Genomic DNA, 13,790 nt, shown 5'->3' on the forward strand with positions numbered 1-13,790 from the left:
TAGTATGAAATTCCAGAACACAGGACAGGAAATAACTACTCCATTTTTTTCAGCTTTTTGAAACTGATCCCACTAAATGCCCTAAGGGCATTTGCTGGGCCTTTTGCTGTCAGATGTATGTCCTCCCTCTGCTCCAACCCTGCTGTGTTGTGGTGGTTGAACTGGGAAGCAACATTTGGCAATGGCTCCCCTTCTTCTGTTGTAGTCTCTCCTAAAAAAACCCCTGTAATCCTAGCCTCTTCCCTTTTTGGCCCATAAATGAGAACGCTGGCTACGCCTTGCATGGGAGCGAGGGTCATCATGTATCCAGAGGTAAAGCCAAGTTTCTGTCTTCTCTCCCTTCAGGCAAAGAAAGTGATGGTGAAGACTTCCTGAACTCAGGGTCCATTTCCACGGTTTTATTGGACACACCAAGTCTGACTGACCCAGAGAAAAGCCCTTCCCCAACCCCAGTAACAGCATCTCCAATCCATGATGAGTTTAATGTGAATATTCATGAAGAGGTGAATTTTTTCTTCCTCATTTAATACCATCACTCCTTGAAAACATTGGTTGTGCTGGATTCGTATTGCAGATGCCAAAACTCAGTTTTCTGAAAAGATTTTTTTCTGGGTTGCACAGTTCAGTGGTGTCCCAAATCCTTTTGGAGAAGGTGGTTTTCTTGTGAAAGCTGCTGAGGAGTTTCATTTGAATTCAGTTAAATTTATTTTTTGTAATGATCAAATGGGATTAGGAGACAGCAAATAGCTGTATTTGTCATAAGAATGGGTCTAAACTATTTTTCCTATCAAACACAGAAATTACTTTTCTTATCAAAAAGCTCTTTTAGGAGCTGCATTTAATTTCTCAGGAACTTGAAGTAAACATGGTGGGACTTACTGAATGTATCCTGTCATATTTAAAAGGATACAATCATCATTACATCCATTCACTTAAATGTTAAGTGGTTCAATCTCTGACTTTTACAGTAACATTTTCCAGTAATAAAACTATAGATCTCCTCTCCTAAAGCTCTGAGTCAGAGCAGGGACTTGACTTACTTAACTAAATAGCATGAACACACTGTGAAGAAAACTGAACTAAATCAAAGCTGTTTAGCAGCTTTTTGGTATTCTGTGAGTGGCTGAGGACAGGAGTAAACCTGAAGAGTGGACTGCATTTCGTGGGGTCTGTGGTAGAGATGGATTTAGCAGGCAGCTTTGGGAGACTTGTGAGATTTTTGTCTATGCTGTAACTTATCTGTGCGGTGATTCATGTTTTATCTTCAGTGCCATCTTTCAAGTAGTAAATCATTGTATTGCAATAGAAAGAAAGAAAAGAATCACTTTAAAGTATCTTATTTCAGATACTTCTTTTCATAGTTTGTTATTTTTTTTTCATTTATGACTGCTTAATTTCAGTTCAAAACAGTGTAACATGTATTCTTCATTCTTTTTAGAATTCCTTACAGATTCACACCAGTATTTTACAGATTTCAATCCCTTCTTTTTCATCAACATCCAAAAGCTCAGAAACTGTTGCAGAGAAAGTGAAAACACAGCCTAGGCCAGATACTGGAAGTGAAATGAGGTATTATTGTTTCCATGTATTTTTCAACTGTAAATCCGATATTCTGTGACGTTTAATGAAAGTAAGAGTCTATCAATTACTATATTGTCAAGTCATGGAGTCAGTTTAACAAGGCTAGCATTCACTTGACTAGCTATAGCACACTAAGTTTATGTTCCTGAAGTGCATTGTTTAAATCTTTCAGTAAGCAAGTGTTAGTTTGGTTGCTGTTGCTTGTAGCAGCACTCATACTCTATACCAGCTGCTTCGTGAGGAATGAACAGAAGGAGAGAAAAACTAATATAATATAATGAAGGACACAGAATCACTATTTTTATCTAGGTTTACATCATCTAAGTCTGGCTGTGACAGTGTTGGCTCTGCTAGCACAAATGCATTCCTGATGATTTGCATTCAGACAGTTTTCACAGTTGCTAAAGACTGATGTAAGGCACCGCCAAAACTGCAACAAAAGAACTGTCCAGCTCTAACCTTGAGCTGTTAATGGAGCCCCAAAAGGAAACCCAAGAGCCATCTCAAAAGACTGGAGAAAGAGACACTCTTGTTGCTGTCCTTTGACGTGATGAAATGTGAAGATGTTTCTTCAGTTGCTCTTATGAGAGCCCTGCCTGAGTTTCTGGAAAGATGGACATGATGTGTAGGCACAGTGTCCTAGGGAAGCTGGGGTGGGGATGCGTGGCTGCACCCCAGGGCTGTGGCTGAGCAGACAGAGGCCCCCATGTTTGAACCCAGGGGCAGCCTCCTGGGTGAGAAGTGGCTGTCAGCTTCCTTCAGCGTTTCTAAGCCTGCACCCTCTGTGTCTGGGTGAGGAAACCTGGCCCCTGCAGATCTGGACTGGCACTGCAGGTAGTACTGAAAAGCACACTGGACTCACAGACAAGGGCTGTGCTAGAGTTTTTTTCTTCTGGGCCCAAATCCCTGGCTTTATCTAAATGAGTATCAAATACTAAGAATCCAGAGGCAAGGAAATCTTGTTGGCTTAAAACTGTCATCAAACTCAATGTGAAAAGTCACTGCAAGCACAAATTGCTGTGTGATTTTTCCAATTCCAGTCAAGGAAAGCATCCTATCCAGAAGGCCAGCTTTGCTTGTTTTCTGCTGTGCTGTGCCTCGTGCAGCTCTAGCCATCACCACCATGGATTTAATGTGTGTCTTATCTTGAAAAAAAACAAAGCACTAATCTGCAGCAAGATGCCCCACACTCTGGGTGACTTACAGGGAGCCAGTCCCCTCCACTATTTTGTGCTGCTGCAGACCCTGTACGTGCTGTAGCCTCTGCATTTATTTACAGAATCACAGAATGTTAGGGATTGGAAGGGAACTCAAAAGATCATCTGAATAGTGTGGTATTGTCATCAACTTAGCAGTGCAAGTTGTCTTTCCTGGGGCTCTCGAGCTCACTTTTGTCCTTTATCTTTTACAAGACTTGCCACTGTAGAGTAGAAAATTTGCCATGTGTTACTACCATAATAGCTGAAACAAAAATAGGATTAAAGCAGGCCGAGATGATAGGATGTCTGTATCAGCAAGGTATTTGGATGGGACCCCAAATGTCTTACTTTTTTTTCATCTCTCTTTGTTTTTACAGTGAAGGAAGATCAACAGGTTCCTCTCCAGAAACTCAGCTGTGTGATAGTCCAGTGTAAGTATCATAATAAAAAAAGTTTAGGAAACTTATTTATCATGTGACTGTCAATTTGAAACCCGCACAACTCATCCCCCATATTTTACATACACATGTAAATATGTCAACTAATTCTAGCCAAGATAATATTTAGTGTTCAGTTTTCTGCTCATGTCCTATGTTTTTGTGATCATTATTTTTCCAATGCATTATCTGTGCGCGTGTGCAGTTAATTTCTTTTACATTGTGAAGTGTCTCTAGTCGGGTTGTAGACTGTCAAAATTTACAGTTTTAAATTTACAGTTTTCTGTAGTACATGCGCATGTGATTTCCTTTTTTCTTTTGATTGTGGGGAAAGTTGATCAGCTGACTACAATGAGAAAACAATTTTAATTCCTGCCACATAGCCATATTCCCCAGGGAAATCAATGGGACTATTTATGAACTTGAAGTTGAGTCAAAGTGGTTTGTTAGTAAGGAGCCTAAGTCAGTAGGGTTTGTCTGGTACACAGTGTGATACTCAGCAGCTGTTTTTATTTTGAGTGACTTAGTGCTATGAGAATATTCCCAAAGCCAAATGCTGCTCCCCTTATGTTGGTATAAAGATAGATACCTTTGTAAAATTTCCCACCTGGTTGTGGGAAAAACTTTAATGCCAACTTTCTTTTCAACCAGACTTAAGTGTTCTAAACTGTAAATTCTACCAGAAGTTGGAGGATATCTGGTCTGAAATGGAAAATGGAACTGAAGATAAAATACTAAAACACACATGCTTGACTTAATATGCTTGGATTCTTTAAGGATTAAATTAGTCAGAAGCCTGTTGCTAAAAATACTGTTTTTGATAGCTTTTGTTTATATCACTTCCTTTGCCTGTGCAACTTCTGCTTGTGCTTCTGAAAATATAACATTAAATAAGAAGCCAAAAATATCCAAAGGTAGGCATCATATCACTGAAACATTAGCAGCAGTAATTACGATGTGGAGGTTCGTATAGCATCTCATCAAATTGTGTGGGCTCTGATTAGTGCATTGATTGCCTTAATTGAAAATGTCCTTGTTTTTAGTATATCTCATCATGTATGCCAATGCCTGCTTGCAAGCTGATTCCTGAGAGCGTGTTTATCTTAGCAATTTAATTCCAGTAACTTGACTTGGTTTTTATGTCGTTGTTTCAGAAGTTCTTCACTGCAGAAGTCCAGCAGTCTCAGCAGCTTGAGAAAAGAGACATCCGAAACGGTTGGTTTGGTCTCTTACTTCTTCCCATCCCATTAGAAATAGGGGTCATGTCTCTGTTGTGGCAGTGACCCTGTGGGTGCTCTGTTGCCTTCTGAGAAATTCTGAGTCAGAGTAGGGCTCCTCATATCATGTGTTAGCAATGGTCACGTACATGTGACATCTTCCAGATTTTATTAAAGGAGAAAATTTGTCGTTGGAAACACAGACACTTTTTTTTTTTCCTACGAGGTGTTTACCTGAGACTCTGTTGCTGTGTTTTTCCTCAGATAATGAGGTATTTTTTTAAGTTGATACACTTTTCTGATTTAAGACAAGAAGAAAGTAAGTCCCACTGCTAACTCCTACCTGTGTTTAAAGTGAATAATTTTGGAAGGCCACGTAATTAATGCATTATAAAATACAGTCTGGGCTGACTATATATTTTAGGTGGTCAGGAACAAAATACTGAGCCTTTATATGTCTGGTGATAGCTTCAGTTTAGGTTTCCCTTGAAGTGACCAAAAGCAGTTAGCCTTTTACAGTGTCATCACAGCAGGGAAATTCCTGTGCTCTTTTTTGACAGCCAAAATCCCTAAAAGCTCCTCAGTTCTCTGATACCCAAGCCTCTGAGCTGTGCCTTACATCTCAGGGGGGATGTTAACAGGGCTAAACATCTAACCAGAACTTGATGACGAGAGCTAGAGTTCATGGGTTAGGGGTTTGGGGTTTTTTTTGTTTGTTTGGATAGCCAGGGTGTGGATGTTTTATCTACTTGGCTTCTACCCTGTCTGATTCCTGCTTTGGGTCCCCTCAGCCAGCCGTGCCCATTAGTGCTTTAACAGTCTGCATGTTGCTAATTATGTACACAGCTAATCCTTTACAGAGTAAACTGAAGAAACTGTATTTTCATGTCAGCTCACCGACCTCAAAGTAAGCAAGAATTTATCAGGGTGAAATACAGCACTGAAGAGATTTATTTTGGGGGAACAAAAATAGGCAGGGAAGGCTATTTCAGTCAGAATTTAACTCAGGCTAATCATAATGGATTGAGGGCTGGCTATAAACCATGATTTTTTAAATGTCTTTCTTAATCTTTCCCAAACAGGACAGAGACTCTGCACAGAAGCAAACAGAGGTAACGTGTGTGTCTACATGGAAAAACCTAGACAGTGAGCGGGTGTTGAAAGGCTCAGTTACGTGAAATTGCAGCAGGCAGTTCCAGAGAGGGAAGGGCAGACCTGCAGACAACATAGCGAGGAGTATGTGATGGTTGTCACCATCACTTCAGTGTCAGGCTTACAGCGTCTCCCACGTTTTTGTCTTCTCACACATGGATTATCTCTCAGGCTGATTGAACATAAGGTTGCCATCTAAGCTAATGTTTCACCCTGGTATACTGCCACTAGATAATTGGCAAAGCTAACCATTAAGATTTTACTGACTCTGTAATTACCTTTTATTAGTGTCTCTTTAAAAACCTTTGGCTTTCCAAGTTGTTTTCTGTGAATAGCAACTGTGTTCCTAAAAAGAGTGTTGTTGCAGAACAGGTTACCCTGTGGTGCCGTATGGCCATGGTTTGCATGCAGCATTATTACCTATAGGGAGAGCTGACATGCCTCAGGTACCTCTTGTAGGGTGAATGCTGTATCGATTCAGCAAAAGCATCATAATTGGATTGTGAATGGGTTTGCTTCCTCCTTCTTTTGAAGAGACAGTGAAACAACCAGCCAAGTTAAAACTACTGCTTTAAATTGGTCTGATGTGTCCTGGCATTTATACTCCTTGCTTGATTCTTAATTTCCTCTCAGTTTTGGCAGTGGACATAGTCAATTAATCCATGAATTCTGAAATTACAGAACATTGGTAGACAAAAAGAGCTGCCTGACACTTGGTAGAGAACTGATATACTGTGGGGGGGTCTCGTCTCTCTCTGCTTCCCACTGTCCCTACAACTACCAGTGGGGGAGATAGAAACCCTGGAAAGCTGGAAAAGTTCAAAGCCTTCCAGGACTGTATTTTTACCTTTTTCATACCTGTAAGCCAGCCTTGCAGAAACTGAGAAACATCTTGAAGTCATGTTACTCTTAGAAGGTAATGATAGTAATCCTGGGTCCTGAACATATTCAAATGAAGATCTTGTTTATGTTTTCCTGTATTGCTTTTACATTTTGTTTTCTTGTAGTAACAAGTGGGAGGGACTCACCAGATTATCTGTCAGCAGTCACTTTGCAGTCTCTCTCAAAAGGCATTTTGCAATTCCCTGATATTGAATCTGTATTTCCCTAACTTTAGCAGATTAAACCTCCTGTGGAAAGTAACAATTTCGCAACCCTCCCTCCAAAGTCTCCTTCTCATGGTGGCACAGGCGACGAGGATAGTTTTGGTACCCGTAAAGCCAGATCTTCGTTTGGACGAGGCTTTTTCAAGATAAAAAATAACAAGAGGACTGCAAGTGCCCCCAATCTGGGTAGGTATCATGCACCTGCATACAGATTCTGCGTATATTGAAGGGTCATAACAATAACAGTAACTGTCTTATGAAGCAGGAAGGCCAGCCTTAGTCTCTTAGACATTAGTAGAATGTTTGGAAAATATCAAACAGCAACAACAACAAAAAAACCCCTCACTGATGTAATGAAGTATTTTTGATCTGTTTCAATCTCTGCTGTGATATCTCCCCTGGGACCTTGTAGTGGATTGCTGCTGTTTTGAAATGCTGTCTGTTTGGCATTAGTTCACACATGGGATTTGTGGGCTTTTTTTCCCCTGGCTCCATCCTCAGTTTATCTTTCATAAATAAGATGTTCAGATGTACAGAAAGGAGGCAGCAGCAGTCAGTGTTGCTCTTTATTTTATGTGTATTTAAGCAGCCTTGCAAAAGAGATTGGCAAATTATTCAAGTTCATGTTGATTTTTGGACCTGTAACAGAGGGGGTGTTGTTTTGGTATTGTCATTTGATGACATTTGCACATGACAAAGAAATAAACAAAATGTTCTGCTTAATGCAGAAGTCGCTGTTGCCACCAACTGAAATCCTACTTGCATTCACTGCTCTGCTAGGGTAGTTCCATTTCAGGCATCAAGTGAGTCTGTGCATCAGACGTACTGCCATTCATCCAAAGTTTTTGGCTTTCTCTTGCGTGAGATTTAGGAACTTAGCTCTGTCTTTTCAAGGGGGATAGCTGCTGCTTTGTTAAGCAGAAGAGTCTCCTGTTCTAACTCACTCAAAGACAATTTTAGACTTTTGTTCAAAGAAATAACATACCTACACATTTTTGTATACATTGCCCATATTTGCCTGTGACATATAGCATGAAATTCGCTAGCTTACTTGGAATAGATGTACAGTCTATTCTGAGGGTTAGACTCTTTGCTATTGTTTATTTAATGTGTGCTTTTGTGTAATCACCTGTTTAATCCTGAAATTACGTTGTCTAACGAAGTGGACCACTTGTGGCTGTCATAAAGGCTTGGAAGATGGGCCATCTAAATCAGGGTCCTGTGAATTTGAGTAAGTGATTTATGTTATTCAGATTTCAGTGCTTCCATTTGTAAAGCTGGTGTCCAGATACTTGCCACCTCACGGGAGCCCACGTGAGTCACCTGCCCAATGTGTCATGGAGCAAGTGACCTTCCCGCACCGAAGTGACTGTGGTGCTGTTTTACCCTCTCCACTATAGAGCTCTACTGCGTTTCTTTTTTGAGAGGGGGATTCACAGTGAATTGGTAATCCTAATCTCTGTGTGAATTCAGCATTGTGTGTGGCGCATGTGTCTCATGTACCTCCCTCCTTTTGTCTTGTATTTTACTGATGTAAGTTTTGAACTGTGTTTTACCTTGTCCCTCTGCGTGTTCTCTCCTGTTGTGCTGCGTGTGGTTATGTGCGTTGTTTGGATATCTGAAGATCGCAGTCGAAGTGCAAGTGCACCTACTTTAGGTATAGTAATCCTGCATGTCTGCCTGTACCAGCGCTGTGTTGTGACTACTGCTAACAGCTGGTTATGGCCACACACTTTTCAAACAAGAACTAGACACCAGAGCTCTGCATCGAAACTGTTGTCCATCACTAAAAGGAGTTTTCATGTAACATCTGCCCTCTGCTAAAAGTCAGCTGCGCCATTTCTCAGTAACTGCTACTAATGAGAGAGATTGCGGGTTAATTTGCAGAGACCTTTGCTGTAACTTTAAGCACAAAGTTACCCACAGACCAAGGTAGCAGGTGAGAATCAGTGATGTTTAAATATTGGAGGCACCTTTGTGCTGTTGTCTGTCCTGGAGCCCCTGGAAGATTGTCAAGAAGGGTGAAGCAGGGAATGAGGTGTATTTCTCAGCCACTCACTTAGGGGAGTTCTAGGGGGAAGGATATGTAATTCCTTTTCTAAGATGTAGTTTTATTTATTATATAATAAACAAATGAGAAATAATTGGGGAAGGTAGGGATGGAGCCATTCAGTTAGTAAAAACCAGTCTTGTGATGTGAGCGTTCCCTGGGTGGTTCTGGCAAGGGCAGGTAAGACCTGCCTTAGCAAGCAGAGCTGTGTCAGTCGCGGTGGTTGTACAGCCACCCGGTATGCCCCCCACTGATGAAGAGACCAAGTGCTCTGGTCCTTCTCAGTTTTCCAATGGCCCCTCAAATGCTGGCTGTTCTCCAGGGTTGTGTCAGCGCATGAAAGGGAGCAAGGTATGAGGAGCAAACGTTGCAATACCCGCAAATCTCTGCTACTAATGCACCCAACCTTGTCCTGGTAGTGTCTCTCTAGAATGCTGTTTAAATATGTTTTTTCTAAGCTAGCACTTCTTCTTATACAAGTAAAGCAAAAACCACAAAGACAAAAGCCTGGTTTGACGTTAGTGCTGTCACTGACAGGATCCCCATATTTGATAGCAGTCAAATCAAAGTGCCTGGAAATAATCTTTTATGTGACCTTACTACTTCACTGCAAGGTTTAACACCTAAAGCATCAGTGGAAAATGGCACATGGTCAAATGTATTCTGGCCAGATCATTAAACTTTGCCTGTCAGAAAGATACACTGGTGAAGCCTGCAGTTTGTTGCTGTTCATGGCACGTTGTGGCCACCTGTGGCTTGAGACCATGTGTCCCAACAATATATGCTCTACCTTGATTCACATAACTTGTCTGGTTTTCTCCTGGAAGTCTGAAAGACCATTTCAAAAACAAATGATGGTCCTCTAATTACACAGCCATGTTAAAAGATGGTAAAAGTGGTTACAGGCCTGACTGTCAGTCTGCTGCCGGCTGCCTTGCCACAGCTGCTTCATCTGAACAGGCTCGTGCTGTCACTGTTCTCCAGCAAGTAAGTGGCATAAACTTCCACGTGGTAGTTTTATTCAGCTTTCTGGCACTTGCTGGCACATCTCTGCTTACATAGTATCTGGTAGATACTGCAATTCTTCTAGTTTTCTTTTTAAATGATCTTGAAATAATTTTCCTCTTTGTTAGTTTAGCTTTTGTGACAACTTCCCTTTTGGGGACAGGAGCCCTCGGGTTTGCTGGCATAGAAAACAGTGGCTACAGATCAAAGATTTAATGCTTTTAGAGTGAGTGGTAATGTGTAGGGTCTCTAGTCAGAAATGCTTTGTGCATCACTCAGAAGATCTAGTTCAGATAGAGCCTGCATTCCATGGTGTTTCTCTGCAGAGGAACAAAATATTCCACAGTTTGCAGAAGTGAGGGGAAAAGGGCCCTCCTGCTTCTGAGGCAGGAGTTGTTTGTTGGTGGAATTTCCTGGATGGGGAACTTAATGGAATACTGCAGGTTATTAGGAAAGATGTTTGCAGGTAAATTACTTTTCTGTGCTTTGGGAAATCCTGGTTTGGTTCCCTGCCATGGCACCAAATTGTTTCTGGGCATCCAGGTGCCTTGGCTCTGTCTGTGAAGGGCCTGTAGGAGAACTCCCCAAGGAAGAGTGAACTTGGGATTTAATTCACTGATTGATTCACAAGGTGCTTTTTGCCCACCTTGCCCACAAAAAGATGCAAGGCACTTTACTGGTGCAGAGCATTGCCTTGGCCCATGAAGGAGACGCACGTGTTATTTCTCCTGGATTTTCCCGTCGGTCTGTGCCCCATTTTGTTAACTTGGTGGTTCTAAATAATTTTAGCAAGAACTGTTCCAAAATTCAGGAGAGTGTCTGTACAGTCCTGTGCAAGTGGGTCTTGACGGGGCTTTTGTTTTCCAATAGCTGAAACGGAGAAGGGATCTGCAGATCACTTGGATCTGGCTGGCTTGCCCCCTCGCCCAAAAGAAGCGGATAGTGTACAGGTGATGCCACCTTCTCCAGATTCCAAGAAAAAGGCCAGAGGGATCAAGAAGTTATTTGGAAGGTAAGTAAAAGATGAGAAATTCCTGTTCTCCACAGCTGGGACTTGCATGGGGGTTTGCTGGGAACACATCTTCTCTTTTTGTCCTTCCGACTAGACTTAAAAGAAGTCAGTCTACCACCTTCAACCCAGATGACATGTCGGAGACAGAGTTCAAAAGAGGAGGGACAAGAGCAACTGCGGGGCCACGGCTGGGCTGGTCTCGAGACCTGGGGCAGTCTCACAAGTAAGATGAATGGTGTAAAGTGTGCTGGTGCTTGCTTGCCTTCCCAGCAGCTCCGGTCAAGCACGGGGTCCAAAGGAGAAGTGCAGTGCCATAATTAAATGTCCCCTCTCCTGAAAAACAGAAACAGGCAGATCCAAGCCACTTCCTCCTTTGGGAGATGATCTTTGTGGGTTTGAGGTTGGTTGGGTGGTGGGATCCTGCTGTCAAGGAGAGCCTTCCTTGCTCATGGCTTCGTAGGAGTGCAGCTGTGAGGCTGTGTGAAGCAGGGCATGAGCTCTCACGTGGTGGTGACAGATATTGCTCAGGTACGTTTTCTGCTGCATTTCTGGGGATTAAAGGCTGAAGTGAAACATTATGGTCTCAGTTCAGAGTTTTAGCCGTGCTGGGCAGCAGAGGTGGTTTCCAATAGTATGAACAGACTGCATTTATTGTGACAGCGGCAGGAGATCAGCAGCGATCAGCACTTCATGGTGCTAACCTAACAGCTGTGGTGCATGTTCTCCCCGGAGGTTGTGCCAGCTCAGACAAAATCCTCATGAATTACACTTAGGTTTTGGTTTTATCGTTGTGTATGAGAACAGGAGATTTGAGGCATGGGATTTATCAGTCTTTTTTTTTGGTAAAATCTTCTGTAGTGAGCTGGACATGCCATTTGCAAAGTGGACGAAGGAGCAGGTTTGCAACTGGCTCCAGGACCAGGGACTAGGCTCTTACATAAGTAATGGCAAACACTGGATACTGTCGGGGCAAACACTTCTGCAGGCTTCGCAGCAGGATCTGGAAAAGGTGAGGAATACTGGAAACGATGCTTTCAGGTAAAGATACAAAAGAATTGGTATTTCTGTGCATGTAAATCATGTTTCTGAGCTGCACCCAGTCAAAAGAAAAAGGTAAACGAGTTTTTAAAATATTGTCATCTGCAGTGATGAAAAATCCATTTCTTTTCAGTTTAAGTTCTGTAGAAATTTAATGCTTTGTAATGAGACTAATAATTACAAATATGTGATTTAACTTCATTAAGCATGGACATATCAATTGGCTATGCCATCTTCTAAAAATATGCCTGTGAGAGTGCCTCATTATCATATGGGTTTGTGGCCCCGATTCATTAGCACTCATGTATGGTACAGTTATTTTATGCCTTTGTGAGAAGGGTGTAAAAACCTGCTAGTATAGTCTGATTATGATTTCTGCCCATTTTACACAAAGAAGAATGAGGATTTGTTACAGACAGGATGATCAGTCTCTTTGTCTTAAATAGTTACATAATTGTTTGTGTTTTTTCTAAAACTAGAAACAGAAAAAAAGTTGATTCAATTTATACTTTGAATCCACAGTATTTGCTAACATTTGAATTTTCAGCTTTTAAAAAAATCACTCTCCTCACCAATTAGTAAGCCTGTTTTCTCAATTAGGCAATGAGCTAATTCAAAGTTGTAGTTACAGTACAAATGGAATAAGAAAAGTGTGATATGAATGTAGTGGCTTGTAATAGTGTTATCAGAGGTAACCTTACCAAGCAAGCACTGGTAAAAGCGTATATTGGATTGAAGAGATCCTGTAATGGCTGCACTTGCAGCTAAACTAGGGAAGGTGTTATGCGTTTGGAAGCTTGAATAATTTTCGTTAATTCCTCTTATCTAAATAATTCTTTTCACCTTACCTGCCCAAGTGGGAGGGAAGGAAGTAATCCCATCAAATCCCATCTGAACGCTAACCTGGTTTATATTGTGGGATTTTTTTTGAACCTGGTATGAGAATATTGTGGCCAACATTTTCATACAGTTTGGAATCCACCACATTTTGAAGTTAATCCACCACAGTGAGCATGCCTTTCCTGAACATTGCGCTAAAATGGTATTGATATTCAGCAAATAGAAAATACACCTGGCACATCACCAGCAAGTGTTGTGCACAGTGTGACTCTCTGAAATCATTTGTAATTCAGCAGAGAGAGAAAATAAAATACAGTATTGTCTCTATGTTTGCTGCTTTCCTTCCTTTCACAGGAGCTTGGGATAAAGCACCCATTGCATCGGAAGAAGCTTCAACTTGCTCTGCAGGCACTTGGGTCTGAAGAGGAAAACAATCATGGAAAACTGGATTACCACTGGGTTACCAGTAAGATTTTTATTACACGCTGAAGCAGCAACTCTAGATAGGGGTTCCTAATCATGACTAATTTGGGGCTCAAAGAATGAGAACATTAACTGGTGCTAGCTAACTTGGCTACCACACTAAGATGAGTGTCTGTCTTTGCCATAGGATGGCTGGATGACATTGGCCTTCCCCAGTATAAGACCCAGTTTGATGAAGGAAAGGTGGATGGCCGAATGCTCCATTACATGAGCGTGGTGAGTAAATGGCTTTTCTTGTCCTGACATCTTTTTCATGTTCTTAGTTTCACCCCACTTTAATGCACACTGGCATACCTCCAGATAGCTCACTAAAGACCACAAGAGAGACCTGCTGTGCCTATTGTTGCAACTGTGTAGATAATAAATTCACGTAACACCCTCCAACCTCTCCATCCTAGCTACCGTGTTCCTCCTGCTCCCTTTGGGTCAATTCACCAGCAACAGCAGCCTTTTTTGCACCCCGCAGCACAAGCAGCTGTGCCCTACCATGCACCTCTGCAAACAGCCTTCTCCTCTTCCCACGTTCACCTGCTCTCAGCTGCCCCCAAGCCTTTCCCAGCAGCAGCCCCGGCCTCAAACACACTCCCTGCCCCTGCTATATGTAAGGGGGAAGAGGGTTCCAGGCAGCAGCTGGCCCCAAGAGACAGCTAAGCTGTGGCTGGGGAGGGGG

At 42.0% G+C, this 13,790-nt stretch overlaps 1 protein-coding gene across 4 annotated transcripts in view; it reads left to right on the forward strand.

Moving 5' to 3' along the window:
- Positions 1–13,790, forward strand: part of PPFIBP1 (PPFIB scaffold protein 1) — a 52,524-nt gene that overhangs the window by 30,872 nt on the left and 7,862 nt on the right. For 2 of the 4 annotated variants that reach the window (XM_010176933.1, XM_010176937.1), the window contains 11 exons: positions 346–503; positions 1,451–1,569; positions 3,158–3,211; positions 4,372–4,432; positions 5,517–5,546; positions 6,707–6,878; positions 10,618–10,759; positions 10,854–10,982; positions 11,618–11,768; positions 12,992–13,103; positions 13,248–13,336. In XM_010176933.1, the coding sequence (XP_010175235.1) occupies positions 346–503; positions 1,451–1,569; positions 3,158–3,211; positions 4,372–4,432; positions 5,517–5,546; positions 6,707–6,878; positions 10,618–10,759; positions 10,854–10,982; positions 11,618–11,768; positions 12,992–13,103; positions 13,248–13,336 (1,217 nt within the window). Of the gene's footprint in view, positions 1–345; positions 504–1,438; positions 1,570–3,157; positions 3,212–4,371; positions 4,433–5,516; positions 5,547–6,706; positions 6,879–8,316; positions 8,350–10,617; positions 10,760–10,853; positions 10,983–11,617; positions 11,769–12,991; positions 13,104–13,247; positions 13,337–13,790 lie in introns of all 4 variants that reach the window. The other 2 variants (XM_010176934.1, XM_010176938.1) reach the window with 2 other exon arrangements.

The sequence above is a fragment of the Antrostomus carolinensis genome, unplaced genomic scaffold (genome assembly GCF_000700745.2).
Source record: "Antrostomus carolinensis isolate BGI_N321 unplaced genomic scaffold, ASM70074v2 scaffold22981, whole genome shotgun sequence".
NCBI lineage: Eukaryota > Metazoa > Chordata > Aves > Caprimulgiformes > Caprimulgidae > Antrostomus > Antrostomus carolinensis.